This window comes from Uloborus diversus, chromosome 7 (assembly GCF_026930045.1).
Source record: "Uloborus diversus isolate 005 chromosome 7, Udiv.v.3.1, whole genome shotgun sequence".
NCBI classification, from domain to species: Eukaryota; Metazoa; Arthropoda; class Arachnida; order Araneae; family Uloboridae; genus Uloborus; species Uloborus diversus.
In genome coordinates, this window is record NC_072737.1 from 65,844,534 (window position 1) to 65,863,008 (window position 18,475).

At 33.9% G+C, this 18,475-nt stretch overlaps 1 protein-coding gene across 1 annotated transcript in view; it reads right to left on the bottom strand.

Moving 5' to 3' along the window:
* LOC129226360 (homeobox protein OTX2-like) overlaps window positions 1-18,475 on the bottom strand; it is a 115,020-nt gene that overhangs the window by 62,506 nt on the left and 34,039 nt on the right. The window contains exon 2 of the mRNA XM_054860963.1: window positions 6,585-6,842. Coding sequence (XP_054716938.1) covers window positions 6,585-6,813 — 229 coding nt within the window. The 5' untranslated portion in view covers window positions 6,814-6,842. The remainder of the gene's footprint in view (window positions 1-6,584; window positions 6,843-18,475) is intronic.

Consider the following 18,475-nt stretch of genomic DNA (forward strand, 5'->3'; position numbering starts at 1 on the left):
GGGGGGGGAATGTCAAAATTTTCGGAACATAATTATTTGTTTTGCTTTGAACATCTGTTTACGAAACATTATTTAGCACAAGCAGTAACTTTTAGTTTATGCATTCATTGTTTAGATATTAGTAAATCAATTGTTTTATTTAAACAAACCATTCTTGGATTGATGAAGTTATTACCAAGTGTTTGTGACATCTCAAAATACTTCAGGATAAATACTGTAAGTCCATGTATAAGGAAGTTATTGTATACATAATTCATCAAAATCTTAAGAAAAACGTAAGTTGTTAGATTTACATCAATTTTCGCTTATCTGCTCTCCAAACCAGCCCTAACAATTTTTTTTTTTACTTTTTTCTCTTTTTTTTCATATTTTGCTGTCCTCCCCCCCTATTTTTATGCCCCCCCCCCCACTTTTGAGCCCCAATCGCTGCCCTGCTGTACTATACGTTCTTAGAAATGCAACCTCAAACTGCATGAAATTTTCGTCGTATTTGACGCAATTGCTTGGTGGAAAAAGCTTCAGTTGATGAACTGAATTAACTCTCTGTCAAATTGACTAAGATTTTGTAAGATTAGAGCATGAGTTCGCTTGACAATAATACTTATCAAATTTTACGACTTTCCCTGACTTATAAAAGTTGAGATTCATGAAAGACTAGCGCACCAACTTGTTTTCCATGTACATCAGCAACGTCAGTAAACTGGTTTGGTTAGAAAGAACTATGTCAGCATTTCCAAATTTCGAATGAATTGCTTTTGTAGAAGGTTAAGAAAGCATTGAAAATGCCCAGAACTGACGAAATCAATTCAGAGTTTAAACTAAAGAGCAATAATTTAAAAATTGATGACAATATGTTTGTTAATGTGCAAATAGGAACTCACTTAGCCCTCCCTTTGTCCATCATTGAAGAGGAGCTAATGATTAAGAACTAAAATCGTCCACTTTTAAAAGCGATGAGATTTTGAATAACATTTTGGTGTGTGTGTGTGTGTGTAAAAGCACAAACTGTGTATGTATTTAATGTAATAATGATTTTTTTTTTAATTTAATCTCAACCATTCACACACATCAAGTGCGGAAGAATAATCGTAATGATGAAAATAAGCTAATAAGAAAAAGGGGGGGAGGAACAACCTTTGGAAAAATCACACAGCTTGTGAACTTCCTAATTCTAATATTCACATAGTCCGGATTCTTAAGAACTGCTCGAGTACAACACACCCTTTCTTTGAACTCGACAATTAAAGACCAGAAGAAAAAAAAGAAAGAAAGCAAAAGAAAAGAAAGATCCGGACGAGAATAAGCAACTTCGATCACTGTTCATTACGGGCAGAAAAGAGAGAGCAAGAAAAACAAATGGCGTGACGTGTACCTTCGAAGATATTATTTATTTACTTTTTTAATAAATGTGTCCGTCCGCCGATGCATAACATTCGATTCCAAGAGGTGGCGCCCATTACGAGTAGATGCCCCTATTTATAAACACCTTGACCCTCATTTTCCGGCAACCCTTGGATTTTTTTGCATCGTGGAAGTCGCCAAGAAGATGGCCGAAAGCGGCGAAATCGTCGATAAAACAAAAACGAAACAGATCAATTAAAGGCGTTTTGTTCTACGGCAGAGAAAAGGGGTAAGAGGAGAGGTGGACCTTGGTGAAGAAAAAAGTTGTTAGAAAGGAATAAAATAAAAGATGGCAGAGTTTTTTTTTTTTTTTTTTGTGCCATCATAACTCGAACTGCTTTTTGATGCTTCTGGAATTGACTGAGCTGGCGGTGTATTTCATGTATTTCTGCCTTAGCCCTGGCTATAGAGCGTTAATTTACTGAATTCTAACGTTTTGTTGATGGAAATAAAATGTAAAAAATGACGCTTCTAGAACAAAAACGGAGTTGATTTTATTCATCTACTAAATATTCATATTTTTGAGGTGCAATTTTAGTTTGAAACAACTATCTTACACTGAAGAGAAATTCGCGAGGCACAAATTGTAGCACTCAGAGCAAATTCTGTTTTTTCGACTTATTGCTAGAACTTCGATTCTTCATATATAAAAGAAAAAAAGCTAAAAAAGCTGTTAATTAAAACTTGTTTGATGTATTAGTATTATTCTATGATTAAGTTCAATTTTTACCATTTTTAACGAATGTAAAATTTTATTTGAAAAAAAAAAATAAATAAATAAAAACGTAGTTAAAGACTTAGGCAGAAAAATCTAAACGTTTTAAAATTGTCGTTAAGACAATAAGGACCCTTTTTAAACGTTCATGAAACGTAGGGTACTACCTGAGGAGACAGACATCAATAATACCTAAACCCGGTTTGAAAAATAAAACAGATCAAGATTTATTAAAAAGATTTCAGTTGTAATTCCAACGAAAACTGAACAAATGCTGAAAATAAGCCAAGTAAGCATTGGGAATGTGAAAAAAGCAATTTATTTACTTATATTTACAACGGGATTTTCTTTATGCATGCCCCTTCTATTCCCCCCCCCCCCCCCAGGTTCTCGTGTGATCATAACTATACACATTTTGGAAGAGAGAAAAAAAAAGTTTAAGTCATTTCAGAGACTACAATTTCAAAGTTTTCTAAAAATTACATACGCAACATTATCTACCCACTTTCATAGGTCGTAATTTAGCACTAAACGTTTCGCATCAATATCTGGTAATTGTCAATCTCCACGCTGTAAAAATCCTGCATTCAAACATACAGTTAAATAAGATAAATAAATACCTTTGTGCTGACAAGTAAAGTAAGAAATGACAACGTCAAAAAGCACAAATTGCAGATTATTGCAGACACATGTTCTGCAATTTGTGCTTTTTGACGTTGTTATTTCTTACTATACAGTTGAATATAAAAATCGAATCCATAACTATACACTTGCGTGCGCGTTTATTTTTCCTTTCAAATTAAAGCTTATTTTTCAGTGAATTTGCATCTGGGAATTAATATAATTACTGAGAAATACTGTTCTTTTTTACACAGTTAGTGCTTACCACGATAAAATAGTCGAGCAGGCAAACAAATAAAAGAACATCGTAACATTTCTAGAAAATTTGTTGTGCATAAAAGAACATATGAGTTGGAAATTCGGCATTACTAATTGACAAATTTGTTGGAGACCAGTAGGAAGTCGACCCAGAAGCCCACAGTCATAACTCGATGATTAACGTTGTCAACTCAGAAAGCTTAGGAATCGTTTTAAATTTGGTGCCAAAAAACTTTTCTTTTCCTGATGGAAAAGCACTGTTTGTTCACTCAAAAACTGCTAAATTAAAAAAAAGAAAAACATCAAGTTCCGGCATTTATTTGAATTTTGACGTCTTAAACTAAAATTTCAATTGCAAACAGCCATACGACCCTACTCGTTGGTTCCTTGTTTCTAAAAATGGAATAAAATGGAAATGGTCAAGAAATTTGAACCCGTCATATTATGATTGGTGATTTTCTAAAACAGCTCATACTAGGCATATCCATAAAAAAAGAAATGATGATTAGAATGCGGTAATCCTTATATATTATTTCTGTAGCCTGTTTTTGGTTTCTACGCCAGATTTTCCTCAATTCTTGATCGATTTCTTTGATTTACGCCTTATTTTAAAGCTTATGGTGCTGACTACTGACGAAAAATAGACCCTCGGTCTAAAAATTGTTTCTTTTAGCCGAAAAACCTGTTTTAAAGAACCAGAATAAGGTTTTCGGTCAAACTTATAACTTTATTTTGCGCTATGACCGACAGAGCTGAGTAGCTTGATCGGCAGAGCGTTCTCTTCGTAACTAGGAGATTACGTGTTCGGGCCCACGTCCGGACAATCTGCAACAAAAAAATTAGAGAAAAAATTGCACGAACACTGAATTAAATGAATAACAACTATGAAAAAATGAGAAGGAAACTTTCCTTGCTGATATGAAAATTTGAAGTGACTTTGTGCTAAATTACTTCTGAATGGTTCGTTTTTTCTTCTTTTTAAACTTTGGCTCTGGTAAGAAAATAAAAGCATAATGTAAGCGAAAATATAAGTAACAGGTTTAAGATTTTAGACTACAATAGAATTGTTTTTTGTTCAGAAAAAAAATAATAAATCGTATATTGAAATATATATTCTTCTAATGAGTTTTTGACTCTTTGTACAAATAAAAAAATTACTATTTCAATTTGAAGGGTAAAATATATATTTTTTCTTCTTTTTGCAAAAAAAAACAAATAGCTTATCACATTTTTACTACATTCGAAAAGCTACGCTTAAAAAAGAGCATAGTTCAATTTATTTCGTATTTTAACCGTTCTGTTAAATGATGAACACGTGCTGCCATCTAAGTCATAACGGTTCAAGCAGCCTGCGGTAACAAATTGTAAAAATTTTCAAGAATAAAAAAATGTTTCTTCAATATCTTATCTTATATATTATTTCCTTCTCATTTTAAAACTTATCAGGCTGGCTAATGAAGAAAAATAGACTTACGGTCGAAAAATCAAGTTTTCGAAAACGCCCCTAGCTGTTTCAAAACTTTGATGCTGCCTGTAGTTCTTATGCATTTTTTAAAAGCAAAGTTCTAATACAGTTTTCCATTTTTTACGTCGCTTTCAGCAAAAAAAAAAAAAAAAAAATAGCCTGCTTGTGTGTTCATATTTTAATAAAGCTTAAAAGCACTGAACTTAGTTGTTTGGTTAAATTGATAAGTCTTTTTCGGTAGATGTTTCTAATAGCGGTGTTCAACCTTTTGTACAAATGAAAAAATACTACGCCAAATTAAAGCTACGAGTTTCACCCAGTAAACCTTTAATTTTTTATTCGCGCAAATACGATATAAAGCATTAAAATTATTATCAACTTCATTAGCAAGAAATAATTTTCTACTCCTCTGCTTTCTGCTGAAAAAAAAAAATACATTTTGTCTACGTTCGAAAAATTACACTTAAAAAACGGACTCAGTTCAACTGGTTTTGGTTTTGAATTTTAAGTGTTCGATTAAAAGAGAAACATGTGCGGGCATTTAAGCCGTAACTGTTAAAGCAACCTTCTATGTGAAATAGTTCAATATTCAAAGATAAAAACACTTATTTTCAATCAAATTTATTACTTCTCTAGAATGTTTGTTTCAATCACTACGTGAGGTCTTCGTCATTCTTTAATCAAATTCCATGCTTTGCGAATAATTTTAAATCGTATCATGCTGGTTAATGACAAAACACAGATGCATGATCTTAATATTATTATTATTATTTTTTTTGGCAAAAAGCTTTTTTGCTGTTTTTTACTACGCATTCCTTCAATGAATAGCTTTCGAAAAGGAAGGCGCAATTGCTAGGTTTGTTGTGTTGTCGGGCTGTTAGTCAGAATGGCGCCAATTCGAATACGTGCCAATAAATATCTCTTTAATGTTTCTTTTTTTCCCGTCAGATGCTGACATGTGCAGGACTGTATTTGCCACAACCTGTTTTTTCACATGCACAATTATTGCTTTTTCACGAGTCACCACTCAGCCACACTTTTAATGACATTTATGTTTGCATTGAAAATATGTACGATTAAAAGGGGAGCTATGATCAAATTATCACAACGTTGTATTTAACGAGGTTTTGTTACTGATGTCTTTAAATTACATGCCTTCTCTTCTGCGCTTACTTTTTTTTCAGTTCTTCTTCATAATGTTCTTCCTTTGAAATTCTTAAAGAGCGAAATGCCTTATGAAACGATTTGAAGCACAGTGCGGAGTTTCGCACGGGTCGACTAGTCAATTATAAAGATAAAGATTCTATGGCAGATACGCAAAAATACACTTATCATAAAGATTATTAACTGCCTTTTAAGTTACGTATTTTTGTTTGTTATCAATCTCAAATTATGATCTATGAATTATTAATGCTCAAATTTTCTATTTAGATAAAGTTTTGCTGTTTAAGTTCATCTTTTTCCTGAAAAAACGTAATTTTACACAAAAAATCAAAATTGTTTTCGATGTTAAGTCTGCTGTCCTGAAAAAAATATGAATAAAATCAAGCCACAGACGATTCGTAACTCTGACGGTGAAAATTTCGCTCACTGAATAAATATTAAAAACAACCACATGAAAAATCAGAGCAACATCCACTTTGATCGAGTGAAGATAATAAGCAATTCGTAATTGCTCCCCCCCCCCGAAAAAAGTTAAAATTTGAATTTTTGACTTATTGAATTTAAATTATGTTTTTCGCAATCACGAGTCGTGCTCATGTAGGCGCGCGTTTGTGTGTGTGTATGTATGTAAGCGCGTGTATGTATGTAGGCGTTCATGTGTGTAGGCGTGCGTGTGTTTAAGTAGGCGCGTGTGTGTATGTACGCGTGTGTGAAGGATATGGACGCAACTTGGAGACTTTGCTCGCTAGAGGAGCCGCATCGGAAGGGGCCGGTCGGCGGTGGTGCAGCGGAGGAAAGCGGGGGAAAAATCAAAAGACATCATTCAACAGTCATATGAAAACAATAAGCAATTCGTGATTGCTCAAAAAGAGTCCCATGTCAACCAACGCGCCAGTCCGTTGGCGCTCCGAATCGCTGACATCCCCAGCGAATAGAAGGAAGAAGAGAGAAAAGACTCACCGGGGTATCCGATGTGTGCGGGCGGCATCGGCGGGCAGGATGTGACGGCGGCCATGGGGCTGACGGTGTAACGGCCGGCGTTGTAGTAGGGGACGGCGGCGGAGGAGGCGACCGCAGGGGCGTAGGTGCAGGTGGCCGGAGGGGCGTACTGGTGCAAGGGCATCGCTTCGGGGCCCCGGTATGCGGACAGGAAGCCGCCCGAGGCGCCCCCGCTCCCACGGGGTGCCATACCGTCACCTTGCGTCGGCCACAGGGTGTCTGAAAAGAGAAACAGGAAAAATCAATATATATATATATATATAAACGAAAAAATATATAAATACAACGAAATCCCGCTGCATCGAAATATCTGTCTCAACGAAATGAATTTTCAGCCCCGATTCAATTTCCAAAACATTATTACTTGAATTCCACTACAACGAAATTCCTGTTACAGCGAACAAAATTTGCTGTCCTTTAAAGTTCGTTGAAACGGGATTTTACTGCATGTCATTTAACGAAATAAAGTGGTTATACAATGTGCATGAACCTAAAATACAACACAGTAAAAAACGCTTTTTTATGTAATAATTAATTTTTTTAGCAAAATCTCTTATTGATTAAAGGAAATACGAAAAATGTTTACAGCTGTATGAACTCCGTGCGAAAGTAATTAAATAAAAAGAAAATTTTGAATGAATTTCTCAAAAATACATTTACTTCACACAAAGAAAATTGAATTAATTTCTGGTAGGAAAAACGGACTTAAACTCATTTTAAACAATCACTAACTTATAGCTGGAAGCTTTGGAATGTTCATTTGGATTCTTAAAGTTCTAAAAAAACTGCTGCAATGTGTGTGCGTACTCTTATATTTCTTATACAAGTTCACAACTTACGTCGGATTTATGCCAACTCAGGCAGAGTATGTTTTCTATATTTATATAAGGTCCTTCGATGCTTAGAAATACACATAGTGAGGGGGTTTTAAGCAAATCAAATCCATAGTTTACGTCGGATCTGTGCCAAATTTGGCACAAAGGTCCTTTGCTCGGGAGTTCAAATAGGCGGTTTTCGCAAGAAAATCCATGAAACGGAATATTTACACCTTAATACTAATGATTGAATTTTTGGAAATAAAATCCAAAGGTCTAAATTTAAACTTTGAGTTCAAAAATTGCTCTTTTCTATACATGTTGATGGAGAAAGTTTTACATAATTATTTATTTATTTATTATTTTTTTTTCAATCCTAACTGAACATACATCACTAGACGCAACTTTTAGTTTCGCGGTAGACCGTACAACGCCCGCAATGGAGCTAGCACATAGTTTCCAAAATGAAGTCCCCCAAAAAAAGTGTGTGTTTGAACGGGAAAAATTCGAGAACTAGACCCGGCCGACTCCGCTGAAAATTCACAGTTTGCTTCTTTGAACAACACTATGTTGGAGCACAGCTAACTTAGTAGCCTTGTGAAGGCTACGAAGATCCTAATCTTAATAAATACGTACGCTGCCGGGTTAGGTTTGCCTGTAGGGTTTTTTCCTCCATTCAAAAATTTGAGCTCAAAAAATTATCCATCAGTGCTCCAGGAAGCAATTTTAAGTTTTCGAGTATTCACCTTAAACATTAAAAAAGTAATATTTTATGGCTTCTAGAATTGAAACATCACATTCCAATACATCCATTTAATCTATTCTATGACTAAACTGCCGTGAGCAGGTAAAAGACAGTATCTGCAGAAATGAGTTTTTGAGATATTTGAAAGAGAAATGTTAGAATATACTTTTTTCTCGCGCTCTTTTTTTTTTTTTGGTTTTCAGAAGGAAACCAAATGAGCATGCTTGTGCAACAAAGCTAACGTACATTAGATGACAAAAATGCCAAAAAGAAAAAAAAAATCAAAATTTGCAGATACTATCTTTTACCTGCCCACGTCAGTATATGTCGTTATATTTAGTGACATCAAAATATAGAAAACATACTTTTATTAACGACGCTCATCGCGAATTATCTTTTCAATATCTCCTTTTCTTCTATTCCGCCGAGCTTCCATCTTTCTATAAAGATTGCTTTTCAATGTTTTATAAAATTAATTTTATAAAATTAATTTTAAAATTAATTTTATATTTCAAAACGTGGATTGACAACGGGGGAAGGGCATTATTGTTGTAGCTTGTTCTCTCATAGCTACTACCACTTAAGACTCAAAGGTGAAAGAAATTGTGCAACATTTCTGGGCAGAGAGAGAAACTTATACAAAAGTAAGGAAATATCCTTCAATGAGGCAATCTATCAATGACGCGTTTGCATTAAAAAAAAATCCACCCAACTTTTTTAAGAAAAAAAAAGAGAGATTTTCCTACTCTTGTCGGCGGATATTTTTTAATTTCATTAGTATGTCTATTGTTTGTAATAACTTCCTCTCTTTTTTAAATAAAATTTTAAAAACATTTTCTTATAAGAGTTTTGTAAAAATTGTATCTATCTTTCCCTTAAGGACTAACTGACGGAAGTCCTTCACAGCCCTAAAGCACACAGTGCTGACAGCTGCAGTACTTTTTTCGGCAGTTAAGATTTTATATATATTGCTTTTTACCTTTCATTTTGTTCTATGTATTTACTTATTTGTTTTACCTTTTTACTTTCATGGGCAACAAAAACAAACAACAGCTGTTTTAAATCTTGATTCTTCTTTGGAAGACAGAGCGAATGAAATGCAGTAACTTAGTAACTCATAGTAAGTAACTTAAGTTAATCTGCCATCGATTGTCTAATATAAATCATATACATATACTGTAATCCACTTTTCCCCAAGTTTAACTTAATTTATGTCACATATACTAAATACATTTTTAAATTGTAGATAAGAAAATTAAAGTCGTTTCATGCTAAACGATTCAAATAGCGCGGCGGAAAACCAAAGCAGGTCCCTTGTTACTTGGGTCGATGAGTCCTTTCCCCTATACCGCTCTGACTGCTAGCAGGGCCCCCAAAAAGGCAGGGTCCCCTAGTTTCCAACTAGGCTGACATGACCTCTCGTCGGCCCTGGATTCAAATGACGTTAAAAAGCACAAGTAATAATAAAGTGACGAACACGTGCTTCGGTGTTATAAGAGATCATTTTTTCAACGCAAAAAAAAAAAAAAGAGCTTTTGATGGACCCCCCTTCCCCCAGATGTTTTAGCTTTTCTCGGATGTCTTTTCATCTGTAAGTTCATTTCTTTGCATTGAAATGGGGATTGTTTCTAACCCCCGATTGGATACTGAAGTTTTAAAAAATAAATAAATTTTAGACGAGTTTTAATGATGTTGGGGAAGGAAGGTTTGGGGCTCTCCTCCGGAAAAGATCTCTCTTGAATGATCCTCCCTTGATTGAACATTCTATCAATTAAGGGGAAAAAAAAACATTTTCATTTATGAATGTATTCCCAAAAATATTTCAACAAAAAGCTTTTAAGTGAATGATTTTGCTTGTCAATGCTTCTACTTGCTGAGCAAATTCACACCTATTAATGATTTTAAATTAAAGTATAAGTAAGCCCAAAATATATTCATCCTCTAAAAACAATTATTGGCACCATCCAATTCGATAATTCGAATTACTTTCTCTATTTCGATTAAAAAGAGTTTTTCCCATGGCGGAATCGAAGAAGTCCTTCAGTTATCTCATTAAAAGTTAATGAACTAATAACAACTTAGATGGGGAAAACAAAACGAAGGTTGACTAATACATACAGGTTTGAGACTTTTGTAATTCATTCGTTGAAGACATCGATATATCGATTGATGCAATTATTTTGATATCGATCAAGAAGTCACGTAAACGAAATGAAAATAACTCTGAAAGAGCTAAGGGTGTAGAATCAGACTCTTGTTTATTTGATCAGTAAGATGAAATTGTCAAGGTGGGTATTAGGAAAATATTAAAGTGGAACTTGAGCCGCCACAATCGGAAATATCAAGGACTGCGTGACAGTAAGATAATGTCATTTTTACCACCAGTGTCTTTTTAAGTTGAAGTCTAATAGTCAACAAATCATTAGCATGTCAAACATTCTCCGTCCAGAACAATCGGGAAAGAATAAATTGAAGAAACTTTTTCGCGATCATAGAGACATTCCGTTGTGTCAACTTTGCTGGGAGTTCCGCTGAAAAAGGGTCATTGGCTATCCTTTAGTAATGATGAATAGGAAATTTCGATTCAAATTCGGCTTTTTAGTAACGTGAAGTTTTTTTTTTTTTTTTGATGCCTATAAAACTTTTTTCGTGACCTGTGCTGATGAAAAAGTAATAAAGTAATTAATTATTTTTTATTAAGTAATTAACAAGATTTTCAAAAGAAAAAAAAGAAGTAATGTCTTTGTACAAATATGGTCTAGCAATTTCAACGTGGCTATTTTTTTAATAGTGTATTTGCTAAATTGTCTTAAACTGAATATCCTTTTTCATAGTTTAATGTTATAAAACATTTAATCAAACAAAGAGAGAGAGAGAGAGACAGACTGACAGCAATACGAGATAGTCACTTAGTGGACACTCACTGGTTAGTTATTCCACTGCCCTTCCGGGTAAAACGGAGGCAAAAAAAAAAAACGAGCTGATGTGTGCATCACATGACTTCCTTTTACTCCAATTTAATGTCATTTCCCCATTATTGGCAATTTTAATGTGATTCAATTGTTTACTCTCTAAATATCACCAACAATGGCCAAACTGAAACCAAATGAAAAAAAAAAAAAAAAAAACTCCAAATTTGTCACCAAGTTGCCGACAAAACTTGGCGACCAAAAGACTGGTGATATATCGGCAAGTGTCCGACAAATTATAACACAACTTGAGTTTACATGAAAATTAACAATGATTTCCCCCAAAAAAGGGCAAAAGACCCCCTTAAGAACATCCGAATGCAACCAAAATTGAAGGTGCATAACTAGACCCCACTAGGTGTCCACGTACTAAATTTCAACTTTCTAGGACATCCCGTTTTTGAGTTATGCGAGATACATACACACATACGCATATACATACGGACGTCACGAGAAAAATCGTTGTAATTAACTCGGGGGTCGTCAAAATGGATATTTCTGGTGTCTGTACGTTCTTAGGCATATATCCACGCGTGGTCGGGTCGGAAAAAAAAACTCAACATTCATTCGGAGGTGAGAAAAATGGAAATTAAGGCTGATTTTTGAGTGAAAATTTTTTCGCGAATACAATACTTCCTTTTTTTAAAGGAAGTAAAAAAGAGGAAAACACGAACATTAACTAGAATGAAATTTAGGTTCCTAAATACAGCGCCATGGACTCACAGAAAAAAAATTAACAAATATCTTATTGAGCAAAATAATAAAAAAAAATTCTTTTTTTTTTTTTGTTCAATTAAATGCGAATAGTTGCATGGAGTGCAATTATAATGCTCACTTTTTTTGGAAATTTAAAAGTATTAAAAAAAGGTTAAAAACTGCACAAATAGCAATATGGATAGTCCCTCAAGGAAGGGGCGACGCCCCCATTGCCCCTCCCTTGTATCCGCCCCTGTGTTCAATTGAAATACTCGGTGTAAAAAGAGGAGAGTTCCATTAAAAAAAAATCGAGAATTACAAAAAGAAAAACATTAATTTATTTTCAAACATTTTGTCTTTATATGCAATATTATATTAGAATTGGTCCCATATAACTTCACCTACGCATAATCAGTTGTTTGAGCCCTGACGTCGGCAAAAAGTGAAGCTGTTTTCTTCTTGCACCGAGGTCTTCAAAACCTATTTTGAAATTTAGTAAATCGATCCAAATTCAAATATAGTAAATGCATCCGCGTATAGATTTTTCTCTTTTTATTTCCCCCTATACCTCTCTCTCTCTTTTGAAAACATAGAAACCGAAGGGGGGAAAACTTCACTTCTTTTACCTGTAAGCTATATTTTTTTCATTACTTAATTCAGAAATAAACGTTAAGATATTAACCAAAATTGCAATGATTCAGCAGTTTCAGATATGGCGACTATGTGGTGTTAAAGCTAGTCACGTCTAGTTTCACAGAAATATGTTTTTTTTTAGTTAATATTTATTTTTAAACAAATTATGTAGCTTTTTTAATTACCAAAATCCAAACATGCTCTACCATCGCGATTTTAAGACTTAAATTTCAAAAAATTTCCGGAGGTGTGCCCCTAAACTCTAAGCATCATTAAAAATGACTAAAATTGGTTTTTTAGAACTGCAGTTCAGAAAATTTTCCAGGGGAGAATTCTCTGACCCCTTACTTTTGCGAGAAACCTGTACTTACAATGAAGTTCATATTACAAAACGTCAATGTATAACTAAACTTATTGCCTTTGCAACGATAGAGATATCAATAACATTTTAAGTTTCTTTTGTTTACAAAAGGATTATGTCAACATGTATGACTTTAAAAGGTTTGCCACTCCATTCTGAGGGGAAAATTCCCTGTTTTCCCTGTATGACTATACAACATTACTAACAATGAGAGAACACTGATAGTTAAGTAAGAACATTAATATCTTGATAGCTTTATTACAGCAAAAATAAATGAATGAATGAAAAAGAGGTGGAATTAAAGCAGTAATCTTTAAAATTGAAATAACAGCATAATGTATAAATATTCATATTTAACATCATTAAAAAAAAAAAAACTTTTCGTTCCTATAAACTTATAAGATACAAAATGCAAAAGTTGAGCACAACAATAAATATTGATGACTAATCTCATCCTCTCGAAATTGGATTTGCACATAATGAAAGATACATGTCAAGCAAAACATTGAATAATTTTTGCATTTATAACAGACATTTAAATGATAACTTTTATAAATAAGAAAAATAAAAAAAAACTTCAAAGCAAAATAACCATTTTCAATTTATTTTAGTTATTTATTTTTTTTTTCGTAGATTTGGCACTGAATTTTGCAAAATCAGAAAAAAAGTGGGAAAATTCGCTGCACTTTCCAGGTTTTTAAGGAAAATTTCATAATACCCTATATTTTTCCTATTTTTTAGGTTTCCCTGTGGCGTGGCAACCCTGTTTAAACTGAGAATATACGTATAAAGAGCGAAAAAAATTGTCTTTGTTCCATACCAAAGTGATCTCCAAGATCTGGCACTGATATTGCAATAGCAAAATATTTCAACTTCATTTATTTTGGAGAAGAAAGGGAGGGGAAATGAGCAACGTTAACATTTGTCTGCGGGGAAAAAATGAACCCTCTCCTTCAAAAAACCCTGATGCGTACGCCACTGAGCTCAGTCAAAACTTTCACGATGCGTAAACACATTATCGTTGGAAGCCGTGATTGCAATCGCAGCGCAATCGATTATGAGACACAAGCTTTCTCGTCGAAAATCACCTCAAAAACCGCTTTATTTAGTAGACGAAAGGTCTCCAAACTGTTAATCCTACATTTCTGACAACTCTTTCCATCTCTAATCCTTTTATTATGGCTTTTTAAAACAAGCACTAAGGTATAATCTCTGCGGAAGACTATATGTGCGCAAGCAGGCGATTGGGTATCATTCATTAGAAATGCCCTCGAGTGCACACGAGATGGTTTAACGATTGGAATTTTTCTTCCGCTCATTAATAATACATAGCAATAAAAGAAAATTGCTTTTATCAAGAATATGTCTTTTGGGGATATTGCCTGTAATCGGGCCGAATTAAATTTGGAGACGTAATGGCTGTAAAAATAGAAATATAAATTAATTTTTGTCACGGATAAATACATTCATTGATCTGTTAGCACGGTTTTAGCGTTTTGAGATACAAAAGTTAAGATGTATATTCAGGAAGAGAAGTTATCTTTACGCCTTTTTTCTTGCCACATTATATATTTGAGCATTCCAGTCAAAATTTAATTTGTGTTAGAATTGTGTTTAATTTTAAATTCTATACTGAGAGATACAAAAGTAAGTTGATGTTCAAAAAATCAATAATTTTCGAAATAGCTTACGTATTCGGAGTGAAGATTCACCAATGTTATAAAGACGCTTTAATATATTGAGGCTTGTAATTTGCATTTGCACACAAATACACTATATGACCAAGAGTATTGGGACACTTTTAAAAATTGACATTTTTACGGTTTTCTCAAGAAATAAAAGACCAATTGCTCTGTAATTTTTTCACATAAAAGGTATACTCCAGCCGCCATTTTTCAACAAAAATTAAGTCTACCATTCTAAATGAATGGTAGGAAGAATGGGGACGAACAACAAGTTGAAGAAACAAAAAAAAAAAAAAAAAAGTTTTTTGATCATTTTTTATTGTAAGTAGCTGGGAATAAACTATAAATTTCAGAAATAAGTTAAAAACCTATCTAGAATTTATTTTTATATTTTCGTGAAAGTATACCCACGGCCTTTCTTTCAAAAATGCAAACTTTATTTGAAGATGTTCGGCTCATATCATACAGAGTTTTCCGTCAATCGTCACTTAAACTTTCAGAATATTTGACAGCATATTAAAGAAACATAATAATAAAATTTGAAATTAAAATATTGAAACTTTAATGAACTATGATCAAATAATCCGTTCGTGCCATGAATCATTCTGCAACGATAGCAGGAAAGTGTTGCCAGTTTGCGAACGACCTCTTACCATTCGTCGCCTATCCAAGAATTATAGAAATTCGGCTCATTAGATCGCTGAAAACTTTTTACGTTTTACAGATATTGAGGTGAAATTTTTCTATGAGATGTAGGATATATCTGGGCTTCCAATTATCAAGGTTATAAATTGCTATCTTTCGCGCATGCGCAGTGAAACATTAATTTCTTTAAACGTTAATATTTCATTACATTTTCAATATTTTAACTTCAAATTTTATTATTATGTTTCTCTGATATGCTGTCAAATACTCTGAAAGTCCAGTAACGGTTAACGAAAAACTTCGCGTAATATGAGCTGAAAACCTTTTTAAAAAAAATTCGCTTTTTTGAAAGAAATGCTTATATCTCCGTGGGTATAAGAGATACTTTCATAAAAATGTAAAAATAAATTTTTCATAGATTTTTAACTTATTTCTGAAATTTATAGCTTATTCCCAGCTATTTACAATAAAAAATGATCAAATACCTTTTTTGTTTCAATTTTTTGCTGGTCCCCTAAATGACTGGTAGACTTAATTGTTATTGGATAATGACAGCTAGAGTATACTTTTTATGTGAAAAAAATTACAGAGCAGTTGGTCTTTTATTTCTCGAGAAATCCGTAAAAATGTGCACTTTTGAAAATCCCAATACTTTTGGTCATATAGTGTATGTGTATTTGAATAATATATTCCTTCTATTTTCAAAAATTAATGTTGAAAATATCAAAGGCAGCACACGCAATGTTTAAAACGTTTCAGGATAGCCGTCACAACGTTGACAATCATTTCAGGGGCGGATACAGACTACCATTTTATCATGCTGAAGAATGAGAAGCTCCTGAACGAACCTGTTTTGGTATTAAAATTTTTGAAACGGCTTGGGTGTCAATAAGAAGCACCAAACCGGCCAGGAATGAGGTACTATGTAGAGCATAAACGTTACTAATTAATTTCATAAGCAATGAAAAGAAGCAATATAAATTCAAATATTTAATTAAAAAACTAATTAATTGAAAATATTACTGAAATTTTTACATTTTATTCATGAAGTGCTTAAATACAATGTAGACAGAAAAAAATTGTCAACAGTTTAGGTGGAGGGGGTCATGACCGCAATGACCATCTTTTTGTATCCACCGCTGAATCATTTTAAGACGTTTATGTAATTATGAATCAAGCTTAAGTTTCTGTGTAAGGATTACAGTATTTTAAAATGTGAGGAGTATACATTTAGGAACAATTCTTTCAGCTTCCCAGAACAGCTTAAGTTTCTGTGTAAGGATTACAGTATTTTAAAATGTGAGGAGTATACATTTAGGAACAATTCTTTCTGTAAAAGGTCTTGTAATCCCTTCGGATTGTTTGAAATGGTGATGTATAAATTTTTCTCCCAAACTAGGAGACGCTTGATTGATTTCCGAAATAAACGATTCAATTTACTTTAGAATGAACACCTATGAATCAGTTTTACTTCAATAGATTTTCAGCAATACTGACAAATTTCTAATGCCTAAAAATCAGCATGACGTATTTGTGCTGACAGATAAAAAACCCCATATTTCTCAGGTACACACACTGAACATCGAGGGACCCTTGACAATCGAAATGTCCGCAGTGACAATAGCTTGTCCTCTCTCTTCGCCATCAGGGGGTGGTGACATCTCCCACAGTCTGCAATCACGCCGACAGAGCAAAATACAAAAAGTAACCACCAACAAGACCATGAAACTAAAGAAAAGAATGAAATAAAGAAAACTTCCGCGGTCGTCCTCACGCGATGAAATGGTCACGAAAAGATCATTTTGCGCGGGATGGAACAACAAAAACACCCCGCGAAGAGCGGACCATGAATCTTTTCTCCTCTTCGCCAGTGCTGAAGGGTTCAGGGGTCTTTATTTGCTCCCAACCTTACCCCATCCGATCGGAAATTTCTCTATCTGGAAGCACGCGAATCAATTGTGTGGAGTCTGGGTAAAGCACGCTTCCGAATCCTCGTTTGTCTTCCATTGTCAAGTCCACACTGGAACACATTAATTGAGAAATTTTCTGTCCCAGTGCCTCTTGGACAAGCATTATTGCACAAAAAATTTATTTCAAGTCGTAAAGTTAAAGAAAAAGTCGCGTAAATTTGCTTCAAGTACCGAGACAGGTAATTTACGTTCGTTGAAGTACATTTTGCGCACCGCCGAATTTTCATACACTACTCAAACCAAAGTTTACGTTTTATTCTCATGCTTTTTGAAAACAGTGAGGCTTTATTGGAAATTAGCTTCCGGAATAATATTTTTCTCAATTTTGTTAAAGCCATGTGCTTGCCAAATTCTTTTGAGCAGTGTAGTTAGAGTAGGTAGCTAGCTGCCAGTGGCAGCAAATTTTTAAGGGCATCACAGTACCTCTTGGACAAGCGTTAATGCCTAAAAATTTTATTTCAAGCCATTAAGTTAAAAAAAAATAATAAAATAAATAAATAAAAGCTTAAATTTACTTCAAGTACCAAGGCAGGTAATTTACGTTCGTTGAAGTACGTTTTGGGCACCGCCGAATTTTAAATAGTCAGAGTAGACAGCTGCCTATGGCGACAAATATTTAGGGGTGACAAAATTTTACTTTAATTATACTTTTTTACTCTTCTTGAAAGTAAAATAATAGGATTTTTGTTCATTTTTTCATTTTCTATAACGGCATCATTTTCTTATTATTACTTCTTGTGAAAATGAATTATTTTAATTACACACATAACCCTAACCACCCTCCCCCCTTTTCGGAAATGACCACTACAAAACCAGAAGCTGGATTGCTTGATTGTTTTATTTCCAAAATGATTTTTGGTGAATTTTTAAACCGCCTACCCTCGACAAGTAATTAGACTTGATCACTTTTCATAAGGTTTACTTTTAAATTTTAGGATTACTATTTAAAGGGGCTTCAATTGAGGTTTTTGAATGAAGGTAAGTTTGCTCTTTATTTTAGGGAGCGACAGATTTCAAATCTAGGCGGCATTTAGCGAACTTCGACTCTGGTTTTGGGACAATAGACAAACAATATGCTTTTTGAAACATCGCAATTTGTGAGCACTGGTCATTATGGATGTTTCAGTATATTTTTCTGTAGCCATTTAAGAAGTGTTATGATATAGACTTTCGATAAGTATTACTACAGTAGCGCTCGCAGGAAGTTTTCAAAAAAAAAGGGGGGGGGGCGGGGGAGTGCAGGATCAAAGATCTACCATTCTCCTGTCATACTCCAACACGCATCCAAACATATTCTTTTGGTTTTATAGATTGTCAGGAACAAAAAACATTT